Source organism: Gopherus evgoodei, chromosome 2 (assembly GCF_007399415.2).
Source record: "Gopherus evgoodei ecotype Sinaloan lineage chromosome 2, rGopEvg1_v1.p, whole genome shotgun sequence".
Classification (NCBI taxonomy): domain Eukaryota; kingdom Metazoa; phylum Chordata; order Testudines; family Testudinidae; genus Gopherus; species Gopherus evgoodei.
This window is the reverse complement of record NC_044323.1, coordinates 1,395,230-1,417,351: the sequence shown is the minus strand read 5'-3', so window position 1 is coordinate 1,417,351 and position 22,122 is coordinate 1,395,230. Positions and strand designations below refer to the sequence as shown.

Sequence of the window (22,122 nt, the reverse complement as noted above, 5' to 3'; positions counted from 1 at the left end):
AGGCAATGAAAGCTTCTTTTTGAGGGACTCTTGAATAGACAAAAAGTTCCTGAAAACACTAGCTTCTAAAAATCGTTATATTTTGCAGCAGATGACCAGGAAAGGATCTCTCTCATTGCAATGTTGTCTAAAGTCACTAGACAGTTTATACTGAAATGGTAATTCATGTGATTAACACAAATCAGTTTATGTGTACATAGCTGGTTTAACCATAATGACTGTATTGGTAAAATGCACTCTTTTGTTTAAGTGAGGTGGGCAGCTTTACATCTAGCTTTTTAAGAATCATCCATGCAGTATGAAAGTGCCAACATAGCCAGTTAGCCCCTCCACAGCATTCACTTGGCAATGAGAACAAAGAATTACATTATCCTATTCATAGCATATCAGTAAATGTGGAAGACGGGAAGAGGAGTTTAAGCAGCAATTACAGATGCAAAATTTTTAAAACCTAATCCTAGACCAAATTATCCTGAAACTTCTTGAGTTTCTAGTGCTCTTCAGTTGCCTGATGTACCTAAATTCTCTCCTGTCTCCAGTCCAAATTATCAGTCCCCACTCTTTCTTGTTTTCTTACCTCTTTCTTCTTTCATCCCATTCTGGACAATTCTTTAGAGTCCTCTAAAATCACAGAAAGCCATTTCAAACTGGCATAACAATTCCCAGCATAATACAACAGGCTTATTTAGCCAGATTCCTTCTTGTTCACTCTGACTTCACTGCATGAGAATTAAGACTCAATTCTTCTCTGGAAAATGTGTCATGATGTAAGCCTACTTTGAATGGCCCAAAGAGTCAACTCTGAGTGCGAAGTCTGGACAGTTCTGAAAACTCGTCACTATTGAGAACATAGGGGCCAAGTAAGCACAAGATGCACGGGGAGGAGGGATGGGGTGTTTTTTTGTTTAAGTAGGAAAAGCATCTTTAATCTCGCATCACTGAATTTCTCAGGGGAAAAAATCTTTTCATGCCCTACTTTAATCATTCTTATGTGTAAACAAATTGGATTATCCAATACAAAGTTTGAGGGTGTCTTAATACTAATTTGAGTGCCCCAATATGGAATTGGGCACCTAGTGCAGCTCTCCAGATTTGGAAGTTTGATCCGTGTGTGTTGTGGAAGACACTTTACTTTATTCTTTGTATTCATTTTTAAGTAGTACCTGAATCATGTAGTTCACACCCAAGTTATTAAGGCTCCTTTTACTGAACAAACTACACTTAAAATGATTCTCTGACGAGGAGAGGAGAGTCTTACAGAAGTTTTCTAGGCAGCAAGTTATCCCAACCTTCAGACCATTTTCCTCTTGCAGGAACTTGTCCTTTGGCATTTACAGACACACAACTAGAATGTACTGTAATTTTATAACCAACTATAAGCAATACTTTGGAATAAGAATCAAGGTCAGTCTGGATAACTTTAGATATTGACTTTAAACAAAAGTTTGTCTCACATAAAACACCAAGAAGATTCCCACCAAGGTGCAGTTATTGAGCCGTTAGTGTAAGGTGTTTATTAGGGTGCTTTATTCAGCAAAATGATATACAGCATCACAATATACAAATTATTGGAATCAAAACATAATATACAATTTTAAAGGCATAAATTAAGTTATAAAATATTCTCAGAAAGGTTCTACATTATCTCCTGCAGCTGGGCAATAAAGCTTGGAGTGCATGTGCAGTTTAAATAAAGCAACACACAAGCCTGGTAGCTTCCTGAAAATTTTAGAAGAGTACTTTGGCATACAGTTACTGCACTAAATCTTTAACAAGACGCAGTGTACATTTTTCTTTCTTAAGACATACAAAAAAGCATAACTGGAAACCACAAGGAAAAATCAATTCTCCCTTTTCCAGCCCCTGAGAAACGTGTGTTATATTTCACTCCAGAAAGAGTCACAGCATCAGACATGCACGACAACCTTGATCTGTCTGTTGGAAATTTTCTAAAGCACATTTCAAAAGAGAAATAAACTCAAAATAAGTTTTTGGAAATTTGCAATACATATCGCAAACAAAAAACATGATTAAAAGAAAATACAGAAAAATGGAAAAAATAATGAAATAAGTTTTGGTCCTGTGATAAAGTGTGATGAATTATGCAGCTCAGTAGGTGATAGTGACTAGATTCACAGGGGTGCCCCAGTTTTCATTATCAACTTTTGCTTTGTTCTATCTGATGCACTGTTATGGCTGGGTAGTGGTGACAGATGTTAAGGCTGATTTTGCTAAAAATGGAACTGCTAGTTTTCTGAACTTCTTTGGCAGAGTTTTCCTGTAAGGCAACTTTACCAGACTAACTGCCACAATGTTAAATATTTCCACCCAAGCAATTTACTAGAGAGATTGCAGATCCAGCATAATAAAACCACTTGGGGAGTTTAATTTTCAGTTGCAGATTCCTAGAGCTTGGGACACAGATAGCATTGCCCACCTCCTGTGGAGGGGAAGAATGACGACTTGTGTCACTAAGCACAAATTCCTCCAGGCTTGATAATGACAGGTTCCACTAAAAATGTTTCCCTGGGATGCCCCCTCTTTACTCAGTCACTGGTCTTTGTCCAGAAGTCCACAAATCCCTGGTAGTAAGCCCCACAGCATCCTTTTAAGAGAATGATATATCGAGGATGGAGAAAGATTATCAAATTATCATTGTTTTTTCAGCCAACCAAGCAGAAACATTGTGGCTATTACAAGAACATTTCTCAATGGCCATATAACACCACGTGACAAACCACCACTAAAGATAGTTTGCTACGTAAAAATGCATAAAGCTAGAATGGGATCTTGGTAACAATGTACCTCTAATCCCAAGTGCCTCTCTTATTCTAGTACAGGGGATCAAAAGAGTTTTATTAATGCAGTTCAGTCATGACCTGGTAATTCAGTCCTGGCTTCTAAAAAGATCACCAGTCTTTGCAAATCATGTGGTAGCTTAGCAATGCATAAAAGCGGAGACCAGATAGGAATGCCAACATTTTTCACTCCCGCATTTTAAAAATTTTTCATAGGTCACAGTGCCTTATCAGGAAATAAACAGATGTAAATTTCCTATAGTAATGCTAACACTGTAACTGTTACTGTTCAGAACTCTCAGTAAATTGGCATTGTGAAGTTGTCAGCTTCAAATTAATGAGGCTTTGAAGTAGTAAAGACAGTAAGTTCACATTAATTGGAGAATGAAAAGCTTTTCAAATTCTGATATATGTAATTAAACAGGCTGATTATATAGAATCATAGAACCATAGGGTTAGAAGGGACCACAAGGGTCATCTTGTCTAACCCCCTGCTAAAATGCAGGTACAGAGGGAAAAAAAGGTATAAAGGAGACGTGTGTAATACAAAGTAACAATTCTGGACACATACCAGCTTCAGTGGGGATTGAGAGAGTGCTCAAACTTAACCAAGATGGGTCAGTATTTTCCTTAGAGACCTTCAAGAAAAAACTCAGAGTACTACAATTAGCAGTGCTGGCAATTCAACTGGTAACGCTAGGATTGCCATCCCTCCAGGACTGTCCTGGAGTCCCCAGGAATTAAAGATTAATCTTTAATTAAAGACTTATGTAATAAAACTCCAAGAATACCTCCAGCCAAAACTGGCAACCTTAGGTAATGCTCTTCCAGTGACTCAATGTACCAATGCCTCAGTATGGTTACGGTATTACTGCAGTGCCAGAAATACTCAGGTGCAAGCCATCTGACCATTAAAGGTTCTGTGATGCTTTTTACTCTCATCAGTATTGGCTCCATTGTATGGCCTCAGGCAGATTTGGATAATCATATTCTGCCTTAGACTCCTGATACTGTTTCACATGTCCAGAATTGTTACACATAGTACTGTGCTTGGCTAAAAACTATGTTCAACCCCAGAGCTGGCTGCATTTTGAAAGGAATTCTGTTTGTAAAAATACTGCGCGTTAGGTTATTAATTTTTCCATGAGCAAACTGAGTGTGAAACGGCTTTCCTGAACTTAGTGACAGAGCCTCTAGTGGACTGATGTCTCAAACTGGAAATATTAAATGTGTAGATGTCCTCATGAATATTGCCTAAAACTAAGGCCAAGACTAAGATTTATTTTATAGCACAGCCCATTCAAAAAGCATTGCCTGGTCTAGAAAAATTCAGTCTCAGTACTGCATCAAAATCCATCTAGGTTTTATAGTAGTTAATGTGCTCTAGAAGTGTATGCCTTTGGTACACTATTTTTATATTTTGTCTATACATATATTTGTTAGCAGCAGCTAAAGCATGTGAATAAAAGGACTGCACAAGAGGGCAATATTTATAATAAAGTCTCTACTATTTAGGAAAAATCTATACCTCAATGACAATTCTCCAGTAGTAGCAAAACTTTTCACATGAAAGACTTGAATTATATCTATGCTGGAATAGCAGCAGGAATTGCAAATGACATGCTGAACATAGAGACAGATCTGCGGGAGTTCAAAGAGGCACTGTTTCTTTCAGTATGGTTGGAGCCTTGCCAGATAATTATTTTGTTAGAAATTTGACAAGTTAAATGTAGTTTTTGACATCTGTTCTATTTTTATTGCTCCTTTAGTCAGATTCATTCTTTATATTTTTAGAGCGCAGGTAAAAATAATTTGCATCTGAGCCCCATGTCTTTCCCACAAAAGTAATCAACACACATAAAAGTTGTAATTAAATGGAACTCTTCTCTTGCTTCCAAGTTTGAAGTAGTCAGTCCAGTATCAATGCAAATGGCTTTACTGAGACTCAGGGTGCAAAACACAAAAACAATTGCTTTTTGGGGAGTGGGGGGGGTTAAGCAATGATTAGTGGATGCCAGTCTGATAACAAAAGAGGTTTCGTTTTTTGGTTTTTGTTTTTTTTTAAAAGGAAAGACAAAGCTCCTTAGGTCTCAGCAGATGCAAATTTGGGAATAATTATACTTAAAGTCTCTATAGTAGATCCTATAAAGAACCACCTCGTCTTAGCAAAGAAAATGGCATCATTAAAATTTAAATCCTTATTCACAAAGGTTTCTAAGCAGCAAGGACAAAGGCAGGTGGAGCTCAGGATTACTCTAAGAATGTGTTCAATGATGGTGAAAGAGAAGGAGAGCTGCAGTCATGGTGGACCCATCCCCTATGAAAGCACAGCTTGGATTTACTGTCAAACCCTTCGTTAAGAATTAAAACCCCAGTGAATTTTCAGTATTTTTAAAAGATGGATTAAATAAAAATGGAATTGTAAAGGTAAGTAAAAAAGTAGCCTTGACAAATTGCTAAAATTGTGCAGTTAAAAAAAATCTGTCATGCACGTTTGTGCTTACACAAACAAAGGAAGGTTTCAACAAGCACTGCAGAGAGAGGGAGAAGGAGGAGGAGGAGGGCTGATCAGCTGACAGCAGAAGTGGGACGGTAGAGCTACACATTTCTTCTACACGTAAACTCCAGGGATGTAAAGCAAGAGCTCTGTAAAATGCCGAAGGTTTTAGAACTGTAATGGCAGGTAGAAAAGTACACTGGTCTTGTGTCAGTGGCAGCCCCAGTGTTAGAAGGCAGTCTAGGCTTCTAGGAGGAGAAAATAGAAAAGAAGGGAAAGAAATAGGAGAAGGGAAAAGGAGGGGGAAAGGGCAAAAAAGCGTAAATCATTAGTAAACATGAACATTAATGCAGCAAACTGCACATCAAGCAATATTTCATTTAGTGCTGATAGAAGACCTTTCCAGAGACCAATTCAGAAACAGGAAACTTCAATTTTTTAAAAAGTCTGAAAAAGTCTCACTTCATGCAAGAGCAGACAACTGTGCTACATGCAGAAATTAGCTGGGGTAAATCTAGATTAGTGGCAAAGTGCCATTGAGAGAATGGCAGTTCAAGATGTCTCTGAAAAGGAGGATTTGCATTAAAAACTGTACCCAGCAAGATATATTTCTGTGAATTGGTTTTAAGGAGAGGAAAACTACTAGACATGCAAGATCCAATACTGCCAGGTAGTAAACATCAGTATGCGAGGTGCTGAGTACCCTTAGCTCCTACTTAAATCAGCAAGTGTTGAAAATGCTCAGCACTTGCAGGATTGAGCCCTTAGCTAGAAAGTAAATGTAGTAAAATTAACCACACAAATCTTTCACTTTTACATTCTGACATCCTGCACTCAATGTTTCCGCCAAGGATACCCCACACTCTACTTTAATCGGGATATTCCAAACAGGAAAAACGGCAACAAAACACAGCCTTGTGGGATTCGGCGTCACACTGTAAAATTCCCTTTTGTGCTGGGGTATCCAGACTTTTGGGACTTCTCTACATGGGGGCACTCAGGAAGGTTCCGGCAAATCAACCAAAGCCATGAACTGAATGTGCATAAATTAAAGTGTGTTAATCCCCATATGGATACTCTCTCATTCAAGAGTAAATTGGCCTTAGTTCACTGTAATTTAATCCTTCGGGGAGGTATATCTACACTGCAATTAGGAGGTGTGCATGCAGCTTGTGTAAGACTACCAGTGCTAGTTTTGATTGAGTTAGCTCACTAAACATATCAGAGAAGCTGAAGCCATGGCAGCATGGGTACGTACTTGAGCAGTTAGCTTGTGCCATAGCAGCTTCTCTGCTATATCTAGTGAGCTAGCTCAGGTGTGCTGCAATCACGAGGCCACTTTACCGGTGAGCGAGAGCACCCAGAGAGAGGAGTTAAAGCATTTTGAGTTACGCACATTCACATCAGACCTTTAGTTGATTCACCTCAACTTTCCTTGTGTCCTTATGGAGATATGCCCTTAATATATTCAAGTGAGTGCTAATCTAGGAAAAGGAAAAAAAGGCCTAACTAATCCTAACCACCGTACCTCCAGATAACGGCAGAGAATGTTATATGTAATGAAAACTTCATCAAGTCAACGTCCCATTGAATCAAACTCCAAATACATTCCACTGCAGAAGAAAAAAAGCATAACTATCTAGGGAGTGAAAAAATGAGATGCATTTACGTACCCAAGTGACAATTACATTATCCCCATTCTCCAACATCTCCAATGATTATTTCAGGATGCAGTTCCAATGTGGCTCTGTTTTGCAAAGCTCTCCATGATCTCGTTCTACTCTGTCTTGCACACTATGTTTCTCTACTTCTGTATCACCTGTTTGTTTGTTGCCACAATTCTGAAGCTATGGAACCTTCTCTGCAGCTCTTGCTCTCTGGACAGTCTTTCTGGATTTTCCCAGCTCATCAACTGTTCATCTCATTTCAAATCTCATTTGAAAAAGTCTTTCCCTTGTCTGTGCCTCTTAATATCATTCTCTACATTTAACAGTAGGAGATCAATGTCGCGAGACATTTTGAAAAGACTACAGTTGTATTATACACATTTCCCATTAGTCTGAAAACCCTAAGTTAGTTGATGCTTAAGTGACTACTTAAGCTTCCATGTTGCTACTCCTATCACTCTGAAGTTGCCTTTAGACAACTTCTAACAAGGAAAATTTCTGAACTCCAAACGTCACAAACTTAGACGTCAAGACTGAACCTACTGATAATAAACAAGCTGCAGTCATCTACAAAGGTCTTTGCTTGCTAGCATTTAGCATCTGAGAGGTTAAAATTAATGTGTTATGGTTTACTGGAGATTAGCCTTTAAGGAAGGCTATTACTAACTTCCAGAATCATTCATTCAAAAGAGGACCCCAGTGCAACAGTGCAGTCAGCTACACATACTTACAATGTCATTATGGGATACGTTTGGATTCCACTTCTTCCAGCATATATATAATACTGAAAAGAGCAACTGAAGTAGTTTGAGAGAGGCTCAGGGGTCACCTTAATTTTATACTTTCCTGTAAAAATCTACAGTTTTATTTTGATGAGCATTTACAAAAGCAGGTTAAGCACACAGACTAGTGCCATATTTGTAAATCTTCATCTTCCCAATAAATGCATCCAATTTAACCACATATGCATTAAATATTAAATAACACTCTAAATGCACATGTACTGACCACAACAAGAGAGTTTTCTGCCCCTTCATAGCCTCAGGAAGCTTGTTTTTCTTGAGCCTGGACCTGAAGACTAGAGTAAGTGTAACATGCTACTGCAAGAGGATCCAATTTGGGTCTCTAGTGCAGCCTCTCCAGCCATAGGCTGGGATCACTGCCGAAATAGCATTTTTAGCCTCTGTTTGGAGCTAGTGATTCAGGACACCAGCAATTACCTCTGGTCAATGCCAAGAATGACAACCACCTCCGAACAACCGTACACTTCGTAGACCAAAGATTACTACAACGTAAGAGCTTTGGCTTATCAACCATTTCCCCACCTTCACTACAAAAGAAAAATGTTACCTATTATTGGAATACTTGTAACAGAAGGATGTTTTCTATCTTAATATTTGTGGTGATAGTGACATCCGATAGTGACATCAACAAGCTAAACGCAATGATCAAAAATAGGACAAATAACGCATGTCCCAGACAGGCATGAAGTTTATTCACTCATTCAGAACCCGTCATAGGATATTTGTGTAGAGATTTGCCCATTTAGTCATGGCATGTTTCTTGAAATACAAAGCTGTTATGTATTGCTCTTAAGAGATGGATTTAGGAGGACTTCAAAACTTCAACTTTGATAGCATGCTGCCAAAGTGAGAGTCTAAGAGAGTCGGGGGAAAAACTGAGAAGAGAAGATGCACAACCAGACCTCAGTGAACTTCTCGCAGCTGGTGATCACACTGCACTTTGAAACTGGAGAGAACAACAGGGGAAGTTCATACTCATAATAAGGTAGACTTCGTCCAGGTAACGTTACGGCTTCATTGGAAAGTCATTTTAATACATCAGTATCTCAAATACATCTTCCTTAGGTTAACTGTGGCTACAGTACATGAAGCCTTCTAAAGGGGGTTTTCCTACATATGAGCAATTCTGGTATAGAGGCAGTTTTAGCTTAGTTTAAATGCTTTAAAAAAAAATCAAGGTTCACTGGGCAGCGAGCAGCACTTCAGAAAGTACCAAATAAATACTGAAAATCTCATAGAAAAGAACAGTTTGCCAGAACAAAGATCATCTAGTAGGTTCTGACTAAACCAGAGGAAATAGGTAAATCTTCTAAAGCGTTGTGTTTAACTCAGACATTACTCTCTTACCTGTACTGTCATCTTCTGTTCCATGGTCACCATTCTCTAACACTGCTGGTCCAACAGCTGAAGTACCTGCAATAACCACACAGAATATCAACCTGTGTGCAGGCGTTACTCCTAACCTATATAAAGTTCATCTCAAAACTTTCCCTCAAGATGTTTTTTTCTCAGTACTGCTCAATCCACACCCTAGATCTTCTCTCTGACTGTCACTCCCACCTCCTTTGTATCAGGGTAGGGGGAACAAGTCATACACCTCATTGAGTCAGAAGAGCCCAATTAACCACTCACCAGTAGCATCAATACTTCCTAAGAGAGTGGCGTATTCGAGGCACACAGTCAATTGCTTAGTCCCATGAAAGTGACCCACAGAATTATAACCAGGGTCTTCCACAACAACTCACACTACAATTGCAATTATCCAAATCATCTTGGGGATTAACCTTGGACTAAAGTGGCTTCCAAATGGCAAAACTACAGCAGATTTCCCTTAAAGGATATTCAATAAAGTGTGCCTTTGAAATTGTATCCATCTAACAAAGATAGGCCTTCCTTGCCATACTACTCATTGCTATGTTGCATACGGATACTGTCATTATATCAAAGGCTGTATCACACAAAAAACCTGAGCATAATCTGTTCCAGGAAGAGAAGCTTGCATCTGACTTTCTGAAGCAAGTTCAGGAGAGAGAGACCATTTACAAGAGGTCTCAATACAAATGTAACAAATAACTGAGATAATAAGTGCTTTTGCTCATCTTGAGTGCCCTTTTGAGGGTGACATCCATTTTCCTTCCACAGAATATTTGAGCCCCAAGGAGACTGACATAGGAGGCCCAGTACTTGAAATTGTTACTTCTACCCTTTTGGACAAACCACTATTATCTTAGCCTTATAATTTCTGGAGCTTCCAAAATGCTTTTGGGACAGAATCCAAGTGGCTCCATTTCTTAACCATGTCCAACTCACCTTTATTAAAAGAAAAAGTTGGGAGGTTTAGGGTGGGTTCAGACTTATTACCCTGCGTGACAAAGACAAGACTAAGGAGAGACACTCTTTTGTCTCCCCATCTGACATGAAACTAACATCTTACAGTTATGGACTAATCCTAGAATAATGATGGAAACTGACATTCTTGTTGCAGTTAGTCAAAGCTGAAATCAATAAATATGGCTCAGGATATTTACCTAAGAAAATTTCAGTTGAGACACATTACAAAGCATATGCATTCAAAATATACGTGCACCTTTACTTATATTTGTCTATTACATGAGCACTTAGCTGGATTTTAGCTGGATAACTCCCACAAAAGTCAACAGGAGGCACATTGCTAAAACCCAACACTCATCTCCTAAAATGTCACCCTTTGTCAGTATTTAACAAAACAAAACTACTTTAATTACTTAAGTGAACACCAAAAAGCTGTTTTCATTAAAATAAAATCAGTCCTGCAAGTAGGGGAGCTTAAAGGCAGTATAATGAAATGTGTTCAGCCTTCAAACTTGTTTAATGATATTCACGGTTTAAAGATCAGAGTCTTTCCTGCTCCAAGCTTGCTTAAAAGAATTTCCTTGAGAGTACTAGGATTTATACCCTGCCTAAAACTCAAAAGGCAGTTGATTACTGCAAGATCCAGTGTCTAGGTCAGAGGACTGGGAATCAGGAGATCTGTGTTTAACCCAAACTGGCCACTCACTTTCTATGTGACTTTGAGAAAGTCACAAACTCCCATGTGGCTCAGTTTCCCCAACTGTAACATGGGAAAAGTGCGGCTTAGCCATCTTTGGAAAAGAATTTGACATCTATGGATGAGAGGCAATATAAAAGCATTAGTACCCTTTGCACTCTAATTACTAGAAAATGCATATATTGCTCTATTACCCAAGGAGTTCTCTAGCCATCCAAATATGTTTATACAATTCAATACTGATCTCACAATCCCACCAACCCAGAAGTGCTTGGTGTCAAGTAACTATATCCACTTCTGCATACTGCTCCAGAAAGTGTGAAGAAAGCCTGTCATTCTCCAAAATACACAGTGATTTAACAGCTGGATTCTGTTGGAATTAATATTCTGAGCCAGGTTGCCAGCATTATTGAATATCTTCAGACCACCACTTCAAGCAGACATTATAAGGCCATTTAGTACAATGACAATACTGTATCCTCCTGGCAACAAACCCTGTGCAATAAAGGAAATATTGGAATACCTTATCTTTTCTTCCAAAAGCTGCTGCTCAGCTTCCAGGAACTGATCCTCTAGTTTTCAGTTGTAAAAAGCATAGTAAAGACAAGCAACTGCAGGAATCATACAGAGCAGCAAGAATTATTTTCTTCTAGTTAACGGTAAAGAACATGCCGCTTGTAACACAGAACCTCAACCTCTCTTGTTGTTAGCTTTATGTTATGCACCGGGGCACCAATTTTTATCTGCAACCAGGGGGAATAACATTTTTATTTTAAATGAAGACCAAGACTTTCGAGGGAGAAAAAGTTAAGACACCATTCATTAATGAGTGTTTTGTAAATTAAGAGTTAAAAACTAGAGTCAGACTTTCTATCTAATCCTGCAAGGGGTAGAGACTCGAACAGCTGCACTGTACCTCAATGATAATTCTGACTTATCTGCGCTTGCTGGCAAAATAGTATCACTAACATAGCTATCTTTAAGTGATATCCATGTTAAGTGGCAATAGCTTGCATAGCATGCAGCACTCAACATGATCAAAACAGGGCATATTCCTACCTTCCTTTGCAACAGCCAGGGGCGGCTCTAGGTATTTTGCTGCCCCAAGCACCGCACCTGCAGAAGGTCCCCGGTCCCATAGATTCAGCGGCATGCCTGCGGGAGGTCCGCCGAAGCCGTGGGACCAGCAGACTCTCCGGAGGCATGCCACTGAAGGCAGCCTGCCTGCCACCCTCACGGCGACCGGCAGAGCGCCCCCCGTGGCTTGCCGCCCCAAGCACGCACTTGGCATGCGGGTGCCTGGAGCCGCCCCTGGCAATAGCTTCAAGTTACCCAACCAGAGTCCTTCCTTTTCACCCATTCAAACTTTAGGCAAAATCCTCTTCCTCAAAGCCTAACCTTGCATCAGCAATTCAGAAAATAATAGGCCAGTTAAGTGAGTGGGACTAGAAAGCCATAATCGTTTCACTGCCCTAGTGTTCAGAACAATAAGCATCGCTGAGATCACCTGCTGAAACGGTGTCAGTTTTCTACACTTTTTGCTACTGCAGTGTTCTAAAAATAGAAAAATGAAATTGTAAAACTACAAGTGGCAGCAGAGGCACTAAGGAACAAGCTGTAGTACACAAAAAAAGCTTTTAACTAACATTTTAAGATGACTAGATTTCATGTTAGGCATATCCCTTTAAAAACAGCTTTACACAAAGATTCTGTATCCAGTTAATTCAGATGGGGAAGAAACCTCTGCATGTGGAGCCCAGATGCAAGTGAAGAGATTCATAGACTCTAGGACTGGAAGGGACCTCAAGAGGTCATCGAGTCCAGTCCCTCTGCCCTCATGGCAGGACCAAATACTGTCTAGACCATCCCTGATAGACATTTATCTAACCTACTCTTAAATATCTCCAGAGATGGAGATTCCACAATCTCCCTAGGCAATTTATTCCAGTGTTTAACTACCCTGACAGTTAGCAACTTTTTCCTAATGTCCAACCTAAATCTCCCTTGCTGCAGTTTAAGTCCATTGCTTCTTGTTCTATCATTAGAGGTTAAGATGAACAAGTGTTCTCCCTCCTCCTGATGACACCCTTTTAGATACCTGAAAACTGCTATCATGTCCCCTCTCAGTCTTCTCTTTTCCAAACTAAATAAACCCAATACTTTCAGCCTTTCTTCGTAGGTCATGTTCTCAAGACCTTTAATCATTCTTGTTGCTCTTCTCTGGACCCTCTCCAATTTCTCCACATCTTTCTTGAAATGCGGTGCCCAGAACTGGACACAATACTCCAGTTGAGGCCTAACCAGCGCAGAGTAGAGCGGAAGAATGACTTCTCGTGTCTTGTTTACAACACACCTGTTAATGCATCCCAGAATCACGTTTGCTTTTTTTGCAACAGCATCACACTGTTGACTCATATTTAGCTTGTGGTCCACTATGACCCCTAGATCTCTTTCTGCCATACTCCTTCCTAGACAGTCTCTTCCCATTCTGTATGTGTGAAACTGATTTTTCCTTCCTAAGTGGAGCACTTTGCATTTATCTTTATTGAACTTCATCTGGTTTACCTCAGATCATTTCTCCGATTTGTCCAGATCATTTTGAATTTTGACCCTGTCCTCCAAAGCAGTTGCAATCCCTCCCAGTTTGGTATCGTCCGCAAACGTAATAAGCGTACTTTCTATGCCAACATCTAAGTTGTTGATGAAGATATTGAACAGAGCTGGTCCCAAAACAGACCCCTGCGGAACCCCACTTGTTATACCCTTCCAGCAGGATTGGGAGCCATTAATAACTACTCTCTGAGTACGGTTATCCAGCCAGTTATGCACCCACCTTATAGTAGCCCCATCTAAATTGTATTTGCCTAGTTTATCGATAAGGATATCATGCGAGACCGTGTCAAATGCCTTACTAAAGTCTAGGTATATCACATCCACCGCTTCTCCCTTATCCACAAGACTCGTTATCCTATCAAAGAAAGCTATCAGATTAGTTTGACTCGATTTGTTCTTTACAAATCCATGCTGGCTATTCCCTATCACCTTACCACCTTCCGAGTGTTTGCAGATGATTTCCTTAATTACTTGCTCCATTATCTTCCCTGGAACAGAAGTTAAACTAACTGGTCTGTAGTTTCCTGGGTTGTTTTTATTTCCCTTTTTATAGATGGGCACTAGATTTGCCCTTTTCCAGTCTTCTGGAATCTCTCCCGTCTCCCATGACTTTCCAAAGATAATAGCTAGAGGCTCAGATACCTCCTTTATTAACTCCTTGAGTTCTAGGATGCATTTCATCAGGCCCTGATGACTTGCAGGCATCTAACTTTTTCTAAGTGATTTTTAACTTGCTCTTTTTTTATTTTATCTTCTAAACCTACCCCTTTCCCATAAGCATTCACTTTGTTAGACATTCCTTCAGACCTCTCAGTGAAGACCGACACAAAGAAGTCATTAAGCATCTCTGCCATTTCCAAGTTTCCTGTTACTGTTTCTCCCTCCTCACTGAGCAATGGGCCTACCCTATCCTTGGTCTTCCTCTTGCTTCTAATGTATTGATAAAAAGTCTTCTTGTTTCCCTTTATTCCCATAGCTAGTTTGAGCTCATTTTGTGCCTTTGCCTTTCTAATCTTGCCCCTGCATTCCTGTGTTGTTCCTGCATTCATATATCTATGAATCAAACAGCTTGCCAAATCTGGCCAGAGATGGGAGGGTATCATCAAAAGATTACTACATAAAAGCTTTTATTGTGTGGTAAAGCACTATTTGCTGGGCAAACAACATCTAAACAAGAACAGATTCAAGAAGAGTTCTGCTCATTTGAGCCTCCCAAAATCAGGCATACCCTTGCCTTGCTGCACTCTCTTACAAAGTAAAAGTAGCAAGACTGACTTCCTGTAAAGCACTAGCTCTTTGAAATGGATTCTCTAGGTGAGTTATATGAAATACAAGGGTCCTTAGTCATGGGGGTACAAACGTACTGTTATTACCAGGTGTGTTTTGGTAAAAAGGCCTTGGAGCTGAATATGTTCTACTGTTTCAGCTATATGAAGTGCAATATACAAATTCCCAATAATCTTTTTTAGGCCCAACCCCACTACCATCATAATCTGAACTATTTAAGAATCAAACACATCAATACATCCAAACTCCATAATCTTTGTCAGAATCACAAGATACTACTTGCATCTGGCCAGTGGATCAAAGGATTGCCTTTATGTAAACAAATTTAAGAAAGCATTCACTAAAACAGAATCTCAAGCACAAGGGACAGGGCCAACATATTAAACGATCTCCACATTAATGGCTTGGCATGGTACATATGTAAGCACAGCCACACTGTTTTGAACACATTTTGATTCACCATCACACAAGCAGTTTACTTGGGTGAGAAGGCAAGAGGGTGGAAAGAAAAAGTCTTTCAGATAAGCCTATTGAAGAGAGGCCCATTAATATATTTTATTACTCTTAACATAATTAGATGTGCAGATTGGTTGGACATGCCAGACAATGAATAGAAACCATGACACAAAAGCACAAATGAGAATAATACAACCCAAACATGTACATAAAAAGACTTGTGCATAGTCACTTAGCTGGATTCCATGGCAGAACAGTTGACTTAAAACTAAATAGAGGCTACCTTTACTTGTGCATTTCCACTACAGACATCCTCAATTAAAAACATACATATATATATATATATACATACATACACACACACACACACACACATATATATATACACGTGTATATATGTGTGTATTTATATATATATATATATATATATATATATATATATATATATATATATACACACACACACACACGAATTGGGCCCCCCCAAAATTATTAAATTGGTTTAAAAGATCATGAGATTAAAGAAAATTATTAATTTGAGGCTTCTTATTTGCTTTCTGATGAGAGTTTTTTGGATACATTTGCATCCTGTTTTCAAGTTTTTATCTGCAACCAGGAGGACTAACTTCTTTTTTATTTTAAATGAAAACCAAGACACTCAATCACATGCCTCCGGGATCCAGGGCTTAAAGAAAATCGCTATCACATGACTAACAAAAAACGAGTATAGGTGCAGTGTTGATAGCATCAGGTATATGCAAATATGCATGTGAATTTCTGCCCTTGGTCATATGACAATAGCAATAAAAGTGCCAAACATTTAGATGATACATGATCATATGCCTTGCACCTGTGAATTTTCACTGCAAAATGGATGTAGTCAAGTTTTAATAATAGAGTACTCCAACTTAGACATCACTGAATTGCTATGGTTTATCAAAAGCTGAATCACGAAAAGTATAATTTTTAAAAATGTATTTTCTGCAATATATTTAATTGGATCCTAAACCTCAGAGAATTAGTGTCCCCTATGATTGGCTTTAACCTACACTGTCAATCCCATGAAAACTTATCTCAGGTCTTAACTGCTACAATCTTGCCCCCTCAAATTCATTTAAAATGTTGCTGCTAAGGCAGTTTCTAGATAATACTTAGTCCTGCCATGAGTGCAGGGGACTGAACTAGATGACCTCTCAAGGGTCACTTCCACTCCTATGATTCTATGACTCTTGGATAGCTCCTCTGACCACATCAGGTGGGTAATATCAGAAGCTGGTCCACTAAAAGTATTACCTCACCCACCTTGTCTCTCTAACTACTAAGGAAACAATCACAACCGGATCAAATATAAAAGACTATTTAGGGTGTCTCACATTGTGCTCTACTAGTGACATTTAAAACAACTATGTGATGCTAGCCAATATAAAAATTGTGCTAGAACTTCCTTCTTTTGCTTTGTGCACTGTAGCAACGTTTATATTAACTTCTCCAAGTCGGAAATAAGCCCTCTACTGCCTTCATTTTACAACATGCTACAGAAACTGGAGTATCATGTCTAGATTTCTAAGACAACATTGAAGGCACTTTTTCTTCTCTCTCCTAAGAAAAAGCACATTTTTTAGCTGTGGATATAACATAGGACCTGTGGAGTTCTACAGAATAGTCTGCAACAATCTTCACCTTTAATAAGCAGCACAGAGATCACCAAGAGCAGGCCACATGTCTGGATCAAGACTAAGCACTGCATGCTACATCTGCAGTTTCTGTAGCTTTGCTTACGCAGAGGGGCAGCTAAAATCTGCCATCCTACATGCCAATTAAGTGCTGCCCTCAACCTCCTGTCAAGTTGCCAATACACCCCCTTTAGCCAAAGTTTTGGATGCTTCTTTATTAACTAAAATATATACTATGAAAAGTACAAAGGAAAAAATCAGGATAGGAACATTTAAAGAATCAAGGTATCACCTGCAGTACTTTCAACTGTATTTAATTTGATTGCCAAGTTCCTGACAGCAACATAAGAACTGCTGCCCGGAATACCGAAACAGATAAAAAGCTTTTCATTTCAATCCTGTGGGATACTTCATTGTCTGCAATAATTAAATGTAACAATTCTTACCAATGCTAGAGGTTTTACCAGCCCTCTAGAAAAAAAATTAATTAAGTATATATGGAGAATATTATCAGTATAGATATAATCCAGATGTCTACATCCATTGACTGACTGATTTTTTGATTCCCATTTTGAGACTAAGGAAATTCTCAGATCAATTAAATATGTAGCTTTTAGGATGCACTTAAGGAACATTTGCTGTCCTTTGCAAAAGCACAGTACAAACTTACAGGAAGCCTGCAGCCTTCCGCAATGAAGGCACCTATTGCTACTGTGGAAAAAAAGATAGAAGGAAAAGAAATGGAAATTTTGTGGTTTGATCTCAAGCTTGCAGGGCCCAGATATGTGCTTTGTTTCCTTATGGGGGAGGGGACGTCTGCTCTGATATGCAGCAATTTGTGTCCACTCTACCATAATCTAGTACTATCAAGCCCTCTGGTGGCCACTTGAGGACTTGAATCTAGGACGACAGACAAGCTGGCGATTGGGATGGAGGAAGGGATGTGATTTTTGCCATGTACACACACTCAAAGGAGTAACACAGAGCATAGCTTTCTTCCCCCACTTCTGAAAGTAGCAATAGTATCAAGTTTTGAAGCAGCACCGTATACTTGGAAGCAAGTAGCTGACAGCAAACCGTCTGCAGTCGGGTATTAAAGCTTGACATTTACTTCTCAGCTAACACCCACACCCACCCAAAGCCGATCATTTGAAAAAATAGGATTTAAATATTTTCCAAATAAGATAATATATATTAATTCACTTTAGATTAATCAGAACAGTGCAGGGCTTAAAAAACTATCTTCACAAGCTATCTAGACTTCAATTCAATGTCATTTTCACTGCTACAGCCTTTAGGGCTACATCACCACTGAAAGTCCTGAAGATTTGAAAATTCCTCCAAAAGCCTGAATTTTAGGCCAAAAGATTGAGATTAAACAGGTAGACACAGCAGCCAGCTGCAAATAGGTTGACCAGATGTCCCAATTTTATAGGGTCAGTCCCAACATTTGGGGCTTTTTCTTATAGAGAGGCCTATTACCCCCTACCCCCGTCCTGATTATTGACACTTGCTATCTGGTCACCCTAGCTGCAAAACATACAGAAGGCTTTACACACTCCCAAAGCAATCCTCCAGCATTATGTAAAGACCACAACGTAGTAAGAGGATTACCTGGAATTTGCTAAATTATATCCAGCCGCTTGCTAGGTATAGTCTAAAACTTCCTAGGAATTGATATCCCAATGGGGAAAGCACCACTTGAGGGTTTTTTAAAATTAACATTTAGTCTCACTGAGACAAATTCCCAACTGACTATACTGCTATTCTCATTACCCCTTCTCTTCCCTTACCCACCCCTCAGTATTCATATGGTTCACACAAGTCCATGCTGGGGCCCATCTGACTGTTTGTTAAGCTCATCTAATCTGGCTCATGGATTTAAAAAAACCCCACAACTTTAGCAGAGATGGAATAGCTGGATCCTGACATGAAATATGACTAAACTCGTTTCTGACTGAGGAAAGTCAATCTTAGCAGCAAAGATCCTGCTGTGGAAACACATTCCAGCACGAATAAATTAACAAGTGAGAGCTGAAAAAGTCTGATCCATTAAAGTTAGTTTCCTCCCTCATGAAAGAATAAAGCAGTTTTGGAGTCATATTCTGGAGCTTTGAATGTGAAACTCTTGTTGAATGTTATGTAGCAATTTCTGTGCTCAAAAGCTTCATATTATAATCAAACATTAAAACAGAGCCTTATGCTTCTTTACAAGCTAGGCCACTTCATAGTGCAACACAGTGTTTAAGTCTGATTTATTCTACAGGATTTACTCAGTGGCAGGTAGCACATATTCAACTCTACCTTATATATTGTCAAAAGCATTTTTTAAAATCGAGATTTGTTGAACAGTCATAACATGTGGCTTTGATGAGAAACCACAGTCTTTTTCACAAGCAAGTTGATCTCCCAACACCTTCTTCAAGAAAAAAAAAAAAGTAGCACATAATGGGCTCAAGAGCCAAGAACGGCTTGTAGTAAACTGACACCATTTGAGATTGCAGAGGTTGACAAACCTTAACAGCCAAGCATGTACAATGCGACAAAAAGCGAAAAAAGCTTTAGTTTATGCACCCACAGTAATCAGGCTCTCCAATTACTTTGGAGAGATCAAAACAACATCAAAATAGGGACTCTACAATGCTTATGATTTCCATTGCCAGTTACTCCAAGGGAATTTGAACATCCAATTCTTCATGAGATTCCATCAAAAAAACCTCTTCAAAACCCACAAAAGCTTATGCTCCAACACATCTGTTAGTCTATAAGGTGCCACAGGACTCTGTTGCTTTTTATAGATCCAGACTAACACGGCTACCCCTCTGATACTCTTCAAAATTAAATCTTTGAAGCTAAATGTGAAAAAGTTATTTCCCACCCCCAATTTTTTCCACAGTGCACAAGTCAGTATCTACTATTACAAAAATCTGTTAATTAAACTAAGAGGAGCACATGACTAATCTGAGTAATCACATGATGTTTTGCCACAGCCTTCATCCTTCCTCATTCCACTCTTCACCCTCCTCGTTTATCCCCACTCATCACAACATATCTAATATTAGACTAAGCTTTTCAGAGCAGGCACGTTTTTTAGTTCTGTATTGTAAAGTACCTAACGCTTTCAGATAATGTAAAATATAATGTATGATGTGGATCAAATTCCTACGTGCAGTCCAAAGCCACACCAGACGGGGACTCTAGGACCATCCCTTGTTCTGACTGATGACCATTTTAGTCCTTTTATATACACCCCCTTTACCCACATTCATAAGTACCAAGATTAGTGTAAATCTCTCTTCCACAATGAGGAGCAGGTTACCTCGTTAGAGGCAGAGAGTACCTTGCTTTTATTTACATACCACATTTCATGAGAGGATGACAAAGTGATTCACATAGGTGGGTTTTAGCACCATTTTAGAATTGCAGAAACAGGCACAGGGAAGTTAAAGAACTAGACCGAAAGTATGTGCTGAGTCAATGGCCAAGTAAAGGAGCAGAATTCAAGGCTCCTGAATCCCAGTCTCTTTCTCTAACTCAGCCAGAAAAAAGTCTATTCATCCACCCATCTGGAAAAAGCAGATATTTCCCCCCCCCCCCCATAATCACCAGATTATGTCTGCTATTCATTTGAGCTGGCAAATTTTCCACGTCAGTAGTGAATGATGCCAAACCTGTTTGTAAACACAGGCAGTGAAGAGTGCTCCTGCAGCAAGAGGCTAAACTTCTCCTCCCCTCAGCCAAAGGCATGCAAAGCACAATTTGAAATGCTAGAAAGGCAGTATAGTCTAGTGGTTAGAACACAAGACTGTCAGACAACATGGATTCTATTCCTCATTTAACCTCTGATATTATGGACAGCACTGTCAAGTGATTTAACCTCTGTGACTCGGTTTCTCCATACAGAAAGTAAGGATAATATCCTCCTCCCCTTATACATTTATGGGATTTGGGGTGAAAATATTTAGCATATGTAGTAATATTTAATACTCATGTAACACCTTCCATCTGAGGAGGTCAAAGCACTTTACAAACATTAAACTCCATAATACCAGTTCCTGGGAGTTAGGAATGTTAAGTATCCCCATTTTACAGGCTGGGAAATTAATGCAGAGGGTAAGTGATTTTTTCCAAGATCAAACACCAAGATAGAGGCAGAGTCAGGATTAGAATCCAGACTGCTTCACTCCCAGTCCCAAAGTGTAATCATTAGATATTGCTTAGTTTAAAATGGTGTACAAAAAGTTTTAAGAGGCCTAACACCATGGAACCCACTGTCTGCTTACTGTAATATTTATGTACGGTGCAACCATTTGGTCTGATGCTTATAGACACTTACTTTCTACCTGACCGCCATCTGTGTGGGGTTTGTTTTTTGGTTCCTGGCTCCCAGCCTTTGCATCATCATCATCATCCAGTAGGGGGATATAGTCTGTTTTACCCACTGTTTCTCCAACCACATCATCAAATTTCTCTGCTTCCAGGGTGGCAATGAAGTCTCTTTTCACTTCTTCCTCAATTTCTGCTGGTGGTTCTGTCAGAGCATCCGCAAGACTGAGATTGTGATCGAAGTCAGCCATGCTTCAGCACCTCTGTAACCTGAAGAATGAGAAAAATCATATTTTTAGTAAGAGATCTAATACTACTAGGAGATTGATGCTGGCAGCTGTGTTCACCTGCCTTCACAGTGTTGTAATTCCCAGATGCCCAGAAAACAAAATTAAAGACAACACAGTTCTCCTGAATCAAGTGTTTTTACTGTATGATCCACATTAAACTTCATATAGTGTTTGCAATCAGATCGTAAAACAAAAACTACTAGATGGCTAGCACCTAAGAATTAGCCTAATCTTACATTTTGTTCTCTTGTGTCTCCTCCAGAGCCGAGAGTTAATTCAGTATCCTCAGCAGCAGAAAAACAACTGACACAAGGCAATCTAGTCCTTGCGCAGGACTCCACCCAGCCTCCCCTATGGAGATTATGTTTTACATAATCTCTGGAGTATACCTTAAATCTCAGTGTTGCTTTTCATCCCTTCCACACAGAGGTTCTGCACCATGTTTCTGTCCTCAGCAGACCTGGCTAGTGACTGTAAACTTTCCCCTTCCCAACATTTACATTGGAAGGTAAAGCGCTAATAAATTAAATGCTAAAAATCTCAACGCTCCTAGTTTAATGACTCAATGAGATAATTCATATTTCAATCCTTTCCCCTTTATGTAGATCAGTGTTCAATGTAGCTCTCTATGAGAGTCAGCAGATAACCTATATTAATCAACCCACCCGATTACTGGAGAAGCTC

General features: G+C 39.3%; 1 protein-coding gene across 13 annotated transcripts in view; it reads right to left on the bottom strand.

Annotated features, from left to right (window-relative positions):
- MAP4 (microtubule associated protein 4) overlaps window positions 1-22,122 on the bottom strand; it is a 271,212-nt gene that overhangs the window by 158,657 nt on the left and 90,433 nt on the right. For all 13 annotated transcript variants that reach the window (XM_030549739.1, XM_030549736.1, XM_030549737.1 and 10 more), the window contains 2 exons: window positions 21,159-21,418; window positions 9,113-9,178 (listed from right to left, as the gene is read on the bottom strand). In XM_030549739.1, the coding sequence (XP_030405599.1) occupies window positions 9,113-9,178; window positions 21,159-21,399 (307 nt within the window). In that variant the 5' untranslated portion in view covers window positions 21,400-21,418. The remainder of the gene's footprint in view (window positions 1-9,112; window positions 9,179-21,158; window positions 21,419-22,122) is intronic.